Source organism: Entamoeba invadens (assembly GCF_000330505.1).
Source record: "Entamoeba invadens IP1 unplaced genomic scaffold scaff_1105074726079, whole genome shotgun sequence".
NCBI lineage: Eukaryota > Evosea > Mastigamoebida > Endamoebidae > Entamoeba > Entamoeba invadens.
In genome coordinates this window covers 151,688-167,207 of record NW_004191893.1, presented here as the reverse complement: position 1 = coordinate 167,207, position 15,520 = coordinate 151,688, and the positions used below count along the sequence as shown (strand labels likewise).

At 33.9% G+C, this 15,520-nt stretch overlaps 9 protein-coding genes across 9 annotated transcripts; 1 reads left to right on the top strand and 8 right to left on the bottom strand.

Annotated features, from left to right (window-relative positions):
• Window positions 1–164: 164 nt before the first annotated feature.
• Window positions 165–802, bottom strand: EIN_032630 (hypothetical protein; the record flags this gene model as incomplete). The annotated part of the gene is made up of 2 exons (XM_004185770.1): window positions 165–687; window positions 765–802. 2 exons carry the CDS (start codon window positions 800–802, stop codon window positions 165–167), a joined length of 561 nt encoding a protein of 186 aa, XP_004185818.1.
• A 706-nt stretch (window positions 803–1,508) lies between these two features.
• EIN_032620 (hypothetical protein) lies at window positions 1,509–2,114 on the top strand (the record flags this gene model as incomplete). The annotated part of the gene is made up of 1 exon (XM_004185769.1): window positions 1,509–2,114. One exon carries the CDS (start codon window positions 1,509–1,511, stop codon window positions 2,112–2,114), a length of 606 nt encoding a protein of 201 aa, XP_004185817.1.
• Window positions 2,115–2,193: 79 nt separating this feature from the next.
• EIN_032610 (type II inositol-1,4,5-trisphosphate 5-phosphatase precursor, putative) lies at window positions 2,194–4,215 on the bottom strand (the record flags this gene model as incomplete). The annotated part of the gene is made up of 1 exon (XM_004185768.1): window positions 2,194–4,215. The coding sequence occupies one exon, from the start codon at window positions 4,213–4,215 to the stop codon at window positions 2,194–2,196; it is 2,022 nt and encodes a 673-aa protein (XP_004185816.1).
• Window positions 4,216–5,520: 1,305 nt separating this feature from the next.
• EIN_032600 (hypothetical protein) lies at window positions 5,521–6,262 on the bottom strand (the record flags this gene model as incomplete). The annotated part of the gene is made up of 2 exons (XM_004185767.1): window positions 5,521–6,159; window positions 6,224–6,262. The coding sequence occupies 2 exons, from the start codon at window positions 6,260–6,262 to the stop codon at window positions 5,521–5,523; spliced, it is 678 nt and encodes a 225-aa protein (XP_004185815.1).
• Window positions 6,263–7,967: 1,705 nt separating this feature from the next.
• Window positions 7,968–9,104, bottom strand: EIN_032590 (serine/threonine protein phosphatase, putative; the record flags this gene model as incomplete). Its single annotated transcript, XM_004185766.1, has 1 exon — window positions 7,968–9,104. One exon carries the CDS (start codon window positions 9,102–9,104, stop codon window positions 7,968–7,970), a length of 1,137 nt encoding a protein of 378 aa, XP_004185814.1.
• A 342-nt stretch (window positions 9,105–9,446) lies between these two features.
• On the bottom strand, window positions 9,447–11,160 carry EIN_032580 (BR serine/threonine protein kinase, putative; the record flags this gene model as incomplete). The annotated part of the gene is made up of 3 exons (XM_004185765.1): window positions 9,447–10,677; window positions 10,725–10,951; window positions 10,996–11,160. The coding sequence occupies 3 exons, from the start codon at window positions 11,158–11,160 to the stop codon at window positions 9,447–9,449; spliced, it is 1,623 nt and encodes a 540-aa protein (XP_004185813.1).
• Window positions 11,161–12,324: 1,164 nt separating this feature from the next.
• EIN_032570 (GTP-binding protein YPT1, putative) lies at window positions 12,325–12,939 on the bottom strand (the record flags this gene model as incomplete). The annotated part of the gene is made up of 1 exon (XM_004185764.1): window positions 12,325–12,939. The coding sequence occupies one exon, from the start codon at window positions 12,937–12,939 to the stop codon at window positions 12,325–12,327; it is 615 nt and encodes a 204-aa protein (XP_004185812.1).
• A 642-nt stretch (window positions 12,940–13,581) lies between these two features.
• Window positions 13,582–14,448, bottom strand: EIN_032560 (hypothetical protein; the record flags this gene model as incomplete). Its single annotated transcript, XM_004185763.1, has 1 exon — window positions 13,582–14,448. One exon carries the CDS (start codon window positions 14,446–14,448, stop codon window positions 13,582–13,584), a length of 867 nt encoding a protein of 288 aa, XP_004185811.1.
• A 199-nt stretch (window positions 14,449–14,647) lies between these two features.
• On the bottom strand, window positions 14,648–15,043 carry EIN_032550 (hypothetical protein; the record flags this gene model as incomplete). The annotated part of the gene is made up of 1 exon (XM_004185762.1): window positions 14,648–15,043. One exon carries the CDS (start codon window positions 15,041–15,043, stop codon window positions 14,648–14,650), a length of 396 nt encoding a protein of 131 aa, XP_004185810.1.
• Between the last annotated feature and the right edge of the window lie 477 nt (window positions 15,044–15,520).

The window sequence follows — 15,520 nt, the reverse complement described above, 5'->3', positions numbered from 1 at the left end:
CGGGAACGCTCGTAGGTTTATTCTGAAGGTTTAACAATGGAAACCATTTTGAAATATATTCTGTTCCGATATATTAACTACTTCTTAAAATAAAATTTAAATAAATATAGAAAACATTTTCTATAATTAAACTATAATAAAATTAAAAGAAATCTAAAAATAGATTAAAGTTGTTGTCCAATTTTCTCTCCAAACTCTTTGGCTCCTTTAGTCTTGAAAGACAGTTCTTGGCTATCATTCACAATGTAGGTGTCCAATTTGGATTTAAGAAAACCAACAAAAGTCTTAACTGGGAAGATGGCAGTTTCAGCTCCTGAGTTATGGCAAGTGACAAGGCATACAAATTGTTTTTTGGTGAACTTATCAGCAATGCACTTCTTTGCAGTCCAGTCTGCCCAGTTATAAAGCATCACAGTTCTGTCGATGAAATTCTTGAGATCACCTGGAATTGATTGCCATTGAACAGGATATGCAAAAACAACAAGGTCGGCTTCAATGAGTTCCTTCATTGTTGCAAAGCAAAGATCGTCTTGTGAACACCAAATGTCTTCATGTCGAGCACAACCAGCACAACCTCTCATCAACTCAGTTGCGACATTAATCATGTGGACATCAACCTCTTGCTTTGTTTTGAGACCTTCGACGAATGAATTCGCAAGATTGATGGAGACTCCATTTGGAACTCTACTACCAACAAGAACGAGAGCTTTCAAGACCGTTTGATGTGACCGATTGAATTACGCGTTTTAAATATGGATTGCCACGTGAAATGTCCCAATGTAACCTTTTTGATTATGGTCATTTTTTGGAGGATCTTTTTAGAAAAGTTGCAGATTTCTTCTAAAAAAGTCCAAACTATGGGAAGACGTATTTAGAATCGGTGTTTCAAGAAAAGGTAAACTTTAATATTATTTAAAGGTGTTGGTTTATTACATATTTCCATATAAAATGGCGAATGGTTGTTGTTTTGTTTTTTTTTATGTATCAGTTCATTTTAAAACAATAAACATTAAAAAATAAAAAATAAGACTGCTAAGAATGGCTCAATATGTTTTTTCAAAATTGGTATTAAAATATATCATTATTTTTTATCACTATTTTTTACAATCCACCAAACAATGTTTTTTAAATGGGTATTGTAATGGCATATCATTAAACTCAAGCTGTAATTATGTCATAAGAAAAGTGATTTCATATTAACAAATAAAAACATTTATATTCAAAAATAACAAATTTTAAAAAAACAAAGAGATTTTCGAGCTATGAATATTGATTAGATATTCATCATCAATTAACCAGATCTGTTTTATTAATTATAAGATATATATTATTTTTGATTTAAATTATTAAACGGAACTGAATCATGAAAACTATATATTTAGTTACTACAAATAATTAACCAACCATTTTCTATTTTTAGTTATTAGTAGTTAAAACATTCATTTTGATAATTCGAAGAACTTACTTAAATCCATGAGTGATCGTTACAAACTTCTTATTTCATTTAGATGATACTCTTTAATGTTCTTACTCTTTCTTTTGTCTGTGTCAATGCTTTTTTAATGAAAGACAATGTAAAACTTTCGGGAACTAAAAACTCAATCGAAAATACGGAATTCATGTCGATGCCCAATTATACCTCAATCGCATTAGAAATTCAGACCCTTCTTCTTAAACAAAAAAAGACTGTGTCAACCGCCGAGAGTTGCACATCTGGTAAAATTGCTGCTGCTCTCTCGTGCATTTCCAACGCGTCAAAAGTTTTCAAAGGTGGGATCGTTGCCTATTGCAACGAGGCAAAAGAGAACCTTCTGAAAGTTCCTCACCACATTATTGCCAATTACACAGAAGTTTCTGAGCAAACAATCAAAGAGATGTTAAAAGGTTCGATGAGTGCTTATCGTTCTGATTATGCGATAGCTTCGACTGGTTATGCTGAGCTTGACATAACCGCTCCAAAAGAGCGACAAGGTCTTATATATATTGGTGTATCAAGTAAAGACAAATTCTCAATAAAAGAGCTTCATGTCACTGGGGCTCGAGTAGATAACACAAACGAAGCAGTTACTGAAGCCCTCACATTATTTGTTGAGTTTTTGAAAGCTGATAATTAATTCAAATAGTGATCTTACATTGTTCTTTGACTCATTAAACAAAACAACTCAAAGTAGTACATCAATTATAAAGAATATGTCATTTTCTGACCGACTTCACAAGGAAGTTCTCAACAGCTCGCTCTTCGTTCAGTTTTTTGAGGCCGTCGACTGGGCGGACAAAGACCGCAGAGAAGTACTTAACAACGTCTTCCACGGTGACATTAGAGTTAACCTTGACAATCTCCTTTAAGAAGGCGATCATGTACAAAAAGAGGTTGTAATGCGAATTTGGCATCTTGTTCCTTACAAAGAACTTTTCGAACTCCTCTTGCTTCTCCGTTGAGTGTACAACCTGTTCGAATAGACACGAGGGGATCACCGAGTCCTTTAAATTCTTCATGAAGACGATCAAGAACTCGAGTGCCCGATGGAACTCCATATTTGGGTCAAATTCGATGTGTTTGTCCAAATGGTCTAATATGTATGAGTAGCTCGACGCAAAGCTTTTTGACGGGGATGTCGAGAGGAGATTCGGCTCGGCTAAGTGTGGGCGAACGAAGTCGCATAGCCTCCATATCTCCTTTGGGATGATGAGAGGAGCATAAGCTTGTGGTTGGGGGAGGAGATATCCATTTGGATGGAGATTCAGATCATCAATCGACTTCGTAAGACACGTCTGGTCAAGGTGGATTTTGAATGACAAAAAGTGTGTTCGGCCTCCTTTAATTTCGAGGATTAAGTTATAGTCAAACGCTCCTTTTTGGAATAACAAGACTGTATCTGTGAATTGAAACTTGAATCGAAAAGTGATGTTCTTATTCGAAACATCAGTCTTTTCTATTTCAAGTTTTTCAGGGAAAACCTCAAGCCAATCGGGAAAGATCCCCGTCTTCCCAATTTGGTAGTCCTTCAAACACACAGTCGACTTCGCTTTCCCATCATTTTTCAGTGGGAGAACCACTTTATTTGACACGTACGGATAGATCGTCAACTCAAACTCTTGCTTCTCCAAAATTACATTGGGCCTCACTATGCGAAGAAGTTGATTCTCCATCTCGATCAGCTCTTTCTCAACCTTCGCGTGCTTGTCTGGGATGATCTTTCGTGTGACAAACTCGAAACACCCCCTCACTGGTTTATGGTCACTCTCAAGTGCATTTGGTAACGCCGTGTACTCCACACAATTGATAACCTCAGACTCGCTTCGGAACAATATTCTATCACAAAACGCCGGTCTTCTCTTTTCCGAGTATTCTTGTGTGTTTGGGATGAATTTGTACGTCGGTTGGAACATGATCGGAGATTCCACAAAAGTGTTCACAATAGGCACTTTCAGTCTTTTTTGTTCAAGAAGTTGGTCCGTGAGTTCAAACGCTTCCATTCCCGCGCCATTACTAATTTTCTCTCTGATTGTAGCGTCTTCTTCATCTATTCTATAATTCAAATCGCCCATCCAAAAGATGATGTCATGGTCTACAATCCTTTTCATGGTATTTTCTCGTTCTGTTTCGATGAAAGGCACCAACTCGATGTTATTAAATATGTCTTGGAAGTTTTGATTTCTCTTTGGGATTTCCATTTGGTGGGCAGCCAAATGTGATCCAACAACACAAATAGTTTTATTTAACATCTTGAAACTATAAGCTATCCCCCCTTTATTTGCCATCCCCATCATTCCGACCGCTTCATATCCACTCGCTTCGTATTTGATGCGGTCTCGAATACTTTCACGACAAAATCCCATTAAGACGACACCACCTAATTGTAACACTGTCAACTGAACAAACTTTTCTTTAAACACCGTTTCAAACGATTTGTACACGTTTATCGCTAATTCAGTCGCCTTTAAGGTCATCGTGTTTCCCTTCAAAAATCCAGAGACACTCATGTCGATCTCTTCGATGGCAATAAATATCAAATCTATGTTTTTGTCTGAACCAGACATCACATAATCTAACGTCTCCTTCGAAATGATTTTCTCATTAACATTGTAAGTCACTAACATCGCTGTCATCTCACACTTCTCGCTGTATTCATCTATCCGAGATCGCATTTTCGCATAGCGCCAATTGGATGGGTCTAAAGAGTAACACTCGATCTCGTGTGGCGGAACATCCATTTTCCGTTTTTAAAGTTCCAGCGTTTTTCGATTGTATTGGATTTTACTAGTTTCTAATAGTTTCTTTTACCAAATATTTACAATTCAGTTCATTACATCAAATTTTTTTTCGTAATTATTTTAATGTTTATTATCAAAAATATATTATCATTTAATTAAAATCTTGTTTGTTATAGTTTCAACACAACTAGTATTTTATTATAATTTATATAATAAAATAATTTTTGATTACTTTATTGTTATTTTTTTTTAATTAAAACTTTTTTAATAAAAAGTTAACAAAATATTTTTAAAATAATAAAAGAAAAATTAGTTCATCAATAAAAATGTTATTAACATGTTATATATTTTTTAAAAATAATTTGATATGGAGCCTTATATTTTTGCTCACACTTTTGATCAGATTGTTCAAAAACTTGCAGATAAGTTCCAAGTTAAGGTATTAAATCAATTATCCTGTTATATCTAAATTTCAAATGAAATATAAACAACAATAATAATTCCGGATTTATTATTTCTTTAGACACAATGTTTCGATAAAAAAATGACATCTTATTATTAAGTATGAAATTTGTTCATTTGTTCGTTGTTGTTAAACGGACATAACAACAGCCGTTCTCATTATTTAATTTCGACGGTTAAAAAAAGCTAAAACGGATATAAAAAGAACAAAAATCAGCTTGGAAAATTAGTCCAAATGTCAATGTTTCAAACATGCTACTTTTCTATAACTTTTTGAACTAAAAGTTAAAAGTTAAGTCAAATTAACTCATTTCAAATGATTTCTATAGTATAATATGCTATTTCTTTTTAATTTTACTAAAAAAATATTATAATCATTTAATAAAGTTTAATATAAAAAATGTTACTATAATATGAAAAACGGGTTATTATAGTTATTAACATATTTCTGAGTTTTTTAAAAGCCATTTAAAAACACAGAGCCTTTCAAATTTTGACGAAACAAGTCCAAAAATACCAGATTCAACGATTTTAAAAGGGGTATGTGAAAAAACCAACTGATAGAACCATTATACTATAGTTTTCAAACCATTGACTTGTGGTTTACAAAATGGAACAATTCAACTTCCACTTGTGCAAACATTTTATATTAGCAAGAAAATTAGAAAACAGTGGTGAAAATACGCAAATATGTCGAATTAGACTCCGATAAAATCGCGATTATATCTGATGTTTTTCAAAATCAACAACCCATATAACAAATATTGGTAATTTGTAGTGGTTTGAATTCGTCGAAACCGAGTGAAATTAAACACAAATTAAACATTGAAACGGTGTTGGAGTTTATTTCTCCAATAAGCAGCTTTGAAAGTCCTCGGCATTTTTCTTTAAGAGAAGTGTGTTGTTTGCAACACCTATTTTCTTTGATAGAAAGTTGTTGATAGTATTTCCCCAATCGAAAATTTTGTCATTGGAGACTATGCAGACTTTGTTCTTGTATATTGCGGTAACCGTTTGCACAACTAAAGAACCATTGCGTCCCTTAGTAGAGACCACCTCGAACAAATACCCAAACTCTTGAAGTAAATCCATGAGTAGGTGAAGCGTCTCAGCAAACCTCCCAGTCTCCGACCGTCGTTTTGCTGTTTTAGAAGTGATTCCACGCTTTAAATCGTCTTTATATCTTTCTTCTAAACGCGACTCGACTAATTTGTTGACTTTGATTTTGTCGGAAGAGCCAAATTCAATTGACTCGATGCGGAAAAAATGCTGTGCTGTTGATGATTTTTTGATTGGTTTGAGGAGCTCGATTGTGCAGTGCTTATTAAGTAAATATAAGAAGACCGCCTGTTGTTCGGCTTGGTAGTTCCGAGTCTCTCTGTAGCTTTCGCGACTCATGTGTTTCAGAGTTCTGGTAATAAAAACATTTGGAGTGGATATTTTCGTCCATCTCACATCCCACTTTTCCTTCGAAATTCCGCGCTTTTATTTTTGAATTTCTATTGTTTTTTAGTCGTCATTTTTGGCGCTTTTAATGCATTGTAACCAACTTGTTCTTTACCAGAGTTTTGCTAATTAAAAACATTCAGGTTTTAATAATTTTCATATTTTCAGTGTGTAATTAGGCCGACTTTGCCATTTCCAAAACATAACTTATTTGTTTGATCAACGCTTAAATACACAACCATCGACTTTCCTTTGAACTATTACATGCGAGGATTACAAGAAACTTTTCGGGGTTTATTCATTTTTCAAATACAATGTTGGGCAAAAAGAATTGTAAATTCGATGCTCTTCTCTTTTCATCTTTTTGTAACCGTCATTTACACTCTAGCCTTTCTCTGTACATCTGCGTTGGATTTTTTTTATCCACCATATTTAACGAATCATTATACAATCAACCTCCTTCACCTTTAGAAAAATAATTTAGGCGAAACAAAAGTGCGTTTTTAAATATAGTCTTCAAATTGACCCAAATCGCGGTTCTTCTTTTTATTATGTATAAAACCACAACAATATTTTTCGGACAAGTATTTTGTTTTTTTTAATGTTAAAAACATTTTGGGAGTTTCCATATTTGTTGTCATTGAAAAGTTGCACAACAATCCATAAATAGACTGAAGGATCTGTTTTAATAATATTTTTGTCTTTTTTATTGACCAAATGTATTAGAAAATTTTTGCTAAATAAGGAAGATCAGTTTTTTGCTAATTGTATAAATACAAAATATGAATTTGTTGTTAAACATTATGATATATACCATGTAACTAAATCAATGTCAATAACATTTTAATTGTTAAAATACTTCGTTAATATTGTAGACACATTGTTTAATATTAACTTATTGTTTGATTTTTTAAAATGTATATTTAAGTATCTTGATGCAAAAATAACAAAAAAGAAAAAATAAGAAACAAAAGATGTTACATCAACTTACTATTATCAGCCAGACTTAATTTCATTGATTCATTGTTTATATTCAAAAATGCAGTTAATTGAGGTACAGTTACTTTCTTTGTTTGTGAGTCTTTTGACCAACAACCATAAAATAATTCGTACATTGTCAACTAGTGTTTATCAAGTAAAAATGTTTAATTTAATGAGTATTTAAATTAAAAATGGCAATTTAATTATTATTAAAAATAACATTGATGAAAACATTTTTTTCTCGATTTAATCAATAGATAACGTGATTTAATAATTATTGAAGCAAAACATAAAGTATCAATTCTTTCAAATGTAACAAAAAATAGTAACAAGCTCTCTCCTTTTCTTCTTTCAAGTTAAGTTTCAAAAAAAATTCCAGACCTTATTAAATAATTAATTATTATAATACACCATCTTAATTTTTAATAACATTTTCAAGTGCTATCTATAAGAATAGTGGATTATAAAATAAATTTTCAAACGTAAAAAACAGTTGGTTTCAATAATACTCTATTTTAAACCTGTTTCAATTTAGCTGTCACCTTGTTATTTATTTTTATTATTCATTTTTTATGAAATCTTTTTTAAATTAAACAAAAAATACAAAGGATATCAGTTGACTTGATCAATTTTAGTATTAATGTTATGTTGTATTTTGAATTACAATACAACAATGATAAAAATATTACTCAATGAAACTTAATTATACAGCTACATAAATTTCATGTAATCATGAAATTGAAACAAAAATATTATTTCAAACCAAACAATGAGAAAAAATGAAGTTTTAACTATAATATAAGAAGAATTATTTCAAAACCATTTTACATTTTTGCTCCCAATCCAAATTATTAAATGTAAAGCTAAAGACAACTGAGTAAAATGGCAAGAGCTGACGTTGTCACAAGAATAATCGGCGCGTAACAAAAGAGAAACACTTTTCCTTTATCTTCTTCTGGGGCTTTCTCAATTTTTAAAATTGGGCCATTAACTTGTCTAAACTGTTTTATTTCACAAGTCACATCTTTGTTCTCATCAAATTGAAGCTCCACGACTGCGCCAAGATTACCATCACTTTCGCTATTAGGAGCGGAAAAAATAGTCAGACATCCACTTTCATTATTGAGCCATTCATACCCGTTAGACTTAACTTCGTGACTTCGGATGACCAACTGCAAGTTATTCTCCTCCAAGAAGTCGATGACTGCGTCTGGTCCAAAATAGAAACCAATTCCTCTCTCACTTGGTTTGACTCCGTTTTGTTCCATTGGGTCGTTCCACAGATATTCCATGTAAAAAGTCCCCTTTTGTGGTTCGAGCCCCTTTGGTATTTCGTTGATCTTTGCAATATTTTTAATTGTTGTTGAAATACCACCATGAACCACAAACACGGTGTTGTTAATGATATGTGCAACGGGCATAGAAGAGAATACGTCATTAAAAAAGTCGTACGTCTCTCTGTCGTACTTCTGTATGACTTCGTCATAAAATCCGTATCTCTTATTGGCGTAATAAGTCTCGTGGTTTCCTCTTGATGCGTAAAGGTGTGTTGGATCTGAAAGTATAAAAGAGAAGAGAACCAAACATATCTCAACACCAAAAGGCCCTCTATCCACGTAATCTCCATTAAACAGAAAATGGTTCTTTTGTGATGGCATTCCCAGTGTATCAAAGATATTACACACATCAAAAAATTGCCCATGTGTATCTCCAACCACAATAACCTTCTCATCCGTTTCGATCGTGATATTCACGAGCTGGCTTGTAGTCATAAAGTGCCTTTTCACGTCTTCTAATATGCGAAGAACGTACCTTTTTGGTAAAGACACTTTGCCATCCCCGCATTTGTAATATTCAAACAGAGCAGTCGCAAAGACTTGGTCAACTGCTTTGTCGAGATTTGGACCTTTGTACTCACTGTCAAGCTTTACTTCCTTCCAATGACCCTCAAGCCTCGGCTTTGTATTTGCCTTCAAACATATCAACAGAGAAAGACACATACTCAGCAATACAACAAGATTTGAAATTACTGTGTTAAATGTGAAACCTCGTGGAGACACAATAATAATATAAAAAGTGCTTGTGCTCAGCATGAGTAAAACAACGATCAGTGATGTTGTTCTTTGGAATGCCATCTGAGCAAGTTACAACCACATTTCAAGTTTTTTTAATAAAAAAACATTTTTAATAATTTAATTATAAATTAATAATTTCGTTATTTAATATAATAGTAAAAACTATGATTTGAAAGCAATGAGTAATAAAACGGTTAAAACACCGAATTCCAAGTGTAGAGGAGTACAAAGCTTATGACAACGATTAGACAAAACGAACTTAATAATTTAATAATCAGGGTCGGTTATGAGTTTAGTAATAAGATTGTACACATCAGAGAACGACATGATATCGCCCTTTTCAAATTTGAAAACAACAGTAGTCATCTCTCCAAACCCAAATGATGTGTCGTCGATATCTTTCTCCTTGACTGTGACCTCGAAGAGGACATTAGTATCCGACACGTCCATGTATTTGTACTCACACTCAAAGTCTCCCTTCTCATTCTCTTTCTTAACTATCCCAAGCTCGTTGCACGCCTTCACCATCTTCTCCTTCGCCATCTGCGCTGAGCAATACAACTCTACCTCTTCGGATGTTTGCACATCATGGTTCCCGACAAGTCCCCACTCCGCTTGTTTTGGCATCGAGAACATCAGTGGTGATCGTAAACTTGCCGACATGCCAATATCCTCGTTCGCAATTTGAATGGGAACAACACCAAGTCCGCCCTTCGGCGTTTTCACGTGCTGGATGCTCGCTCGTTGTTTCTTCGAATTCGACAATTCGGTGAAAGCGGGCGAGAATGATTGTGTCGATGGAGATGACCCCGGGACGGCAAAAATCGTGTTTTTGAGGCTTTGTGGGCCGGGGCTACTCCGTGAAAAAGTGAATGGATCCTCCTCGCTGTTTTTCCTGTGTTGTTCCAAAAGTCTGTAAAATGCACGAATTGTGTTTGGTTCCTTTTTCGTGAGACTTTCTCGAATCTCGACGATGTGTACGTTATTCAATAAATAACACAGTGTCGTTAAGATGTTGGGATCGACTTTTGTTATTGGTTCTCCCGCTTCGTCGACGATTGGTGGAATTTCATAGGTCTCTGCTTTAAACGACTTGAAAAATGTCGATTGTCTGATCTCAGGAATAGTTATTCTTTTCGTTGGGTCAATTGTCATAAGGCGACTGATCAACTCTCTTAAAGAGTCGGGGACAACGGGCTCGGAGGGAAACTCAAATACCCCCTTTTGGACTTTTGCAAGAATCTCGTCAAGCGTGTCACCATCGAACGGCATCAGACCAAACGCCATCACATATAACACAACACCACAAGACCATATATCGGCAATACACCCGTCATATGTCTTTTTCATAGAAACCTCTGGGGCGGCGTAATGTGGGGACCCACACCCTTCTCGCAATTTGTTATATCCATTGTACGCGGACATCCCGAAGTCTGCGATTTTTAAAATCTTCTTATCTTTGCTTAACAACATATTTTCAGGCTTGAGATCACAATGACTGGACGTGAGGAGATGTTGAAATGTGCGATTTAAAGAAAAACAAACCAAATCTGTCTTGAGTGGAAGTGCTCGACGGCATTAATAATTTGGTTGAAAAAGTTGAAAACCTCGTCTACAGGAAGGTAGCCCTTGTCGGCTATGTAATCGAAGAGTTCCCCGCCTTCCATCAGCTCCATAACCAAAAAGAGATATTTTGAGGTTTCATAGACGGTGTAGAGTTTCATCACATTTTGGTGGTTCACTATTTTTAAAAACGCGATTTCACGCTCGATCTAATGTGTTATTTCTGATGGGAGAAAGGGTTATAACTGCAAACTTTGCGTTTCATTTCGGGGTGTTGTGTGACCGTTGACTTGTCGATGATTTTGATTGCTACTTTGACACCTGTTGTTTCGTGGAATGCAAGATAACACTTTCCACAAACACCCTCGCCTAGCTTTTTGCCGATGATAAATTGCCCTACACGATAACACTGTGCCATGTAACTCTTCCCTTTTCTTAGATCAAAGTTTCTATTATTTTCTTTTTACAGTTGGGGTTCTTTTTGTCTTCTTTTTTCACAACACCTCCTATTGTAGAGCATCTTCATCACCCCAAAAATGTGGCATTTAATTCAAAGTGTTAACTTTATTTCGTTTGATTAGTATTTATTATAACGAATATTAGCTGTGTTGGTTTGTGGAAGATTGTGGGACTTTTCGTTTGTTCTATTTTATCTATTTAAGTACGCCATTTATGGTTTGCTTTTCCTCACAAATGCACGTTTGGGAATCAATTCTTCACAGTACAAAACCCTTTACCTTAGTATAGTTAGTTATAACTTTATTTACAATATAAATGCCATATTCTTTGATTGATTCTATAAATTGATAATATTTTATTTATATAATCAATAATTAAAATAAATTATAAAAATAAATTAGTGATAAAAAACTATTGTTAATTCAATTATTATTATTTTATTAATTATAATATTTTATAGTAATTATCTGGCTTTTTATGAGGAGATATAGTATATATGTTTATATAAAATAAAAAGATAATAACTAAATAATTTATTATATTCGCCAACTTTTTTGTTGGTCTTATAAAATTTTACTCAACCAAATTGAAACCAGTTACACTATGAATTGGGTTTTTAAAACATTATAAATGTTACAAAGTTGTTTTGATCCGACCTATCAATTACCGCAATTCTACCTATATATTTTTGTCTTGTTTCATTTTTAGAGCACCTTCACTGTCTAATCTCTGACTTGAAAAGGTTTAGTTACTTAAATTATCATAATTACAGCGTAGAAGTCATAATATCGTTCAAATGTTAAACATGTCGAATAATAATGTTCACTACACTCACTTGCAAAATGTTAAGAGTTTTCTAACAGCTTTTGCTTTGACGTCTTTTGTAATTCAATTTGAATACAACAATTAAGTTGTTGATTATTCTGTTGTCTTAGTTTTATGAAATGTGTTTTGCCATTAGCTAAATACTTATTAAAGACACTCATCGACATTAAATATTGTAATTAATGTTGTTACAAAATAAAGAACCAATAATTGAAAACCAATAATTAAAATGAAATAAAAATTTACACATTTATAGTATCACATTACAATGAAAATACCTAAGAATCTTATAATTAGTTTAATTACAACACCCTTTTGACCCTTTCAAGTTATTTAACCGGAGTGTGGCGGAATGTAAAGACGTCTCTTGCGTTGTATTTTTATCATATCTGATCATTTCCTCGACCATTTTATCAAACACGGAATTAACGTTGTTGTTATCAAAAGCAGTGCATTCGAAATACTTTACAATCCCCAACCTAACACAGAGTTCGTCAACCTCATACCTTTCAATTGTAGAGTTCTTTTTTAAATCCTTTTTGTTTCCTACGAGGAAGATAACTGGTTTCTTAGTTGTAGTCTTTTCTTTAGCTTCCTCAAACCAGATCCCAATTTTGTCGAATGAATTTCTATTCTCCAAATCAAATGTAAGAATCAACCCATTGCAATTTCTGTAGTATGAAGAGACTAACCCACGAAACCGGTCTTGTCCTCCACAATCCCACAATTGAAGACACACTTTCTCAGTCCCAGCCTGAATCTCCTTGACCATTAAATCCATCCCTAATGTACTTTTGTAGTCCAGCTCAATGTCACCTTTGCAATATTGTCGGACTATCGTCGATTTGCCAACACCACTCTCTCCGATTATCAAGACTTTGTACCATTTGCTCGACATATGTTCACTTGTCATTGTGGTAAATTCAGTCTTTTGTTTGGTTTTTGAAGCAAAAATGGTTAGTCATCATTGTACTTTTTTCTGTTTTTGACATTTTCACTTGTCTAAATTTGAGGTTTTTTTGCAAGACTTGTTTACTCAAGAACAAGTACTTTCTCTGTATCGTGTTTTCTATTTCCCTTTTAATTGATTTTTTCTTTATCAAAAGATACAATCCATCGTCGAACATTTCAGGATGTCATTCTGATATACAAACAATATATAAAACTCTTCAATTATTTTCAAACATCAAATTTATTATCTTGGCGGTTAAAAAACCGAATGAAAAATAGAACTGTTTTTGTCTTCAAATTGAAGATGAAATAATCAGGTTTTGACAAGTCAATTTGTTTTTAGTTTAAAAAGACAGTTAATAACAAAATCAAAATGCAGAAAGAAAACAAATCATTGTTTATATTGTATTTAAACCTTTGTTAACTTAAGTATTACCATAACATTTCTAATGTTTAAACTTCAAATTATAAATGTTGTTGAAAGTACTTTCCACAACTTGTTCATCTTTATACAACCTATTTCATCTTATTTTATTGAATAAAACATATAAAAACTACATCTAATTTTAAACAAAATATCAATCAATAAAACTGCATAATACATTCACCCATCAATCAACGCCTGATACTTCTCAATCGTCTGATCTATTTTCACATCCACTGCAACCCCGCCTTCGACCTGGAAATATTGTAACACACTCGACTCATTAGAATTAAAAGTATATCCATTCGCCTTATCAACCAAAGCAACAGCAAGCGCCAAGTCGTCTTTATCCTCCACAGCAAACGGGACGGGCCTTATGAGTGCGTAGTCGTCGACAACCTCCGCCAACTTTTCGCTCAGCTTCTTTAGTCGATCTGGAAGGTCAAAGCTCTCGTCCTTCAAATTTCCGTTAATCAAGTCATCCAACTTTGTTTTGAAACCGTAGTTCCCAATTAAGTCTGCCTTACTCAGAAATGTTACAAACGGAAGTTCAAAGTTCATATTACAAGCAAGTGTTTGGAGCATAGCGGCAATGTAAATCGACGGGTCGCCAATATGCACCGAATCTATTAGATGCACTGCTGTCAACTGAAATTTCATTTTGAGCATTTTGTGAAGAATCCGCGGCAACACCTCGTGTGTCGAAAAGAGTTCTGTTTGTCCAGGACAGTCAATGAGCAAGTAAGTTGCCTTCTTCTCGGCTATCTTGTCCAACATCCAGTCGACGTTTGACTCTAAATACTCAAGACAATACAACATCCCGCCGTTTGGCCCAAGTGCTGTGGTTGTCATCGCTTCGTCCAAAGAGAGGAGTGACGGTAATGAAACACAATCGGTGTACTCAGACGGCTCATTGGCAGGATCCAAATTTACGATGAGTGGTGTCCTTCCCATGAGAGATAAAAATGAAAACATCCCCTTCACAAATGTCGTCTTGCCACACCCGGGTGCGCCAGTGATAACTTGGCCGTAGCACGTCGTCTGCATTGGCTGTGTTGAATGCTTTTTATAGTTCTTGAGTTGGTTCTAATTATAATAAAGATATAACAATAAATAGTTTATTTATTAATTTAAATATAGTTCATTTTATTGTATTTTAACCATACTATACGATATGGTATAGTTAATTGATGATATAGTTTGTTTTATAGTAAAAACAATTATAAAAAGGTAGAGTACAAATAAATTAATGGGATGGCTTTCTGATCCAATATTGCAGCGTTGAGGCCGATAGTCCTGCAAATAAAGTGGGTAAAGAAGTCTGCAAAAACCGAGTTGCCTTTGTTAGACCCATTTCTTTTGCTTTTCTTATTGCGATTTGTCTTTCATAATCGTTCCAGTGGTGTTTCTTCTTTGGTAAATTGACTTTTTCCAAGCATGGCTTTGTTAATGAATATATCAATTTGATGTCTCTCTCCGATTGAAGAGATGGGGCTGGAGACTCAGTAACAACAGAACACTCTGGTGAGGGGTTGTCAACCACAGAATAAGTAGATGAGTCGGCAACAACAAAAGCAGATAGCGCCTCTGCTGAGTACATATGATTGGGTCTGATGTAGGTTTGTTCCATTGAGAGTAACATATACAGTCTTTAACTTTTTTTATATAAGAAATTTGTAAATGAACATTCATAATGAAAAGTTGGAAGTCCAATATTAAACGATTTCTGTATGAAAACCACAAAGACTTTTCTAAGATTTTTCTATGAAGAGAAACACATTCCGCAGAGGGGGTGTTTTGACTTCCAGCTAATAACGTTGTGTTTGGAATTGAGAAAAATTGTCGGAATTTCTTTAATCTGTTGTCTCTGTTTTTATGTTGTGTGATTTCTTAAATTAACCAAAAGATTCACAAATGAGGTTTTTTTCGAAAGAAACTGGAAAAGGTCTGCAGACATTTCGTCAAAAGTGAAAATTCTTTTTGAAGTTGTTAGAAAAATACTGTAGTTTTTATTATTATTTAAAGAATTGAAAACAACTAAAAATAGCCAACGAAGGTAGTGCATTCTTCTGCCTTCTAATTTTTTATTTAAAAAAGTATAACAAAAATATAATTTAAT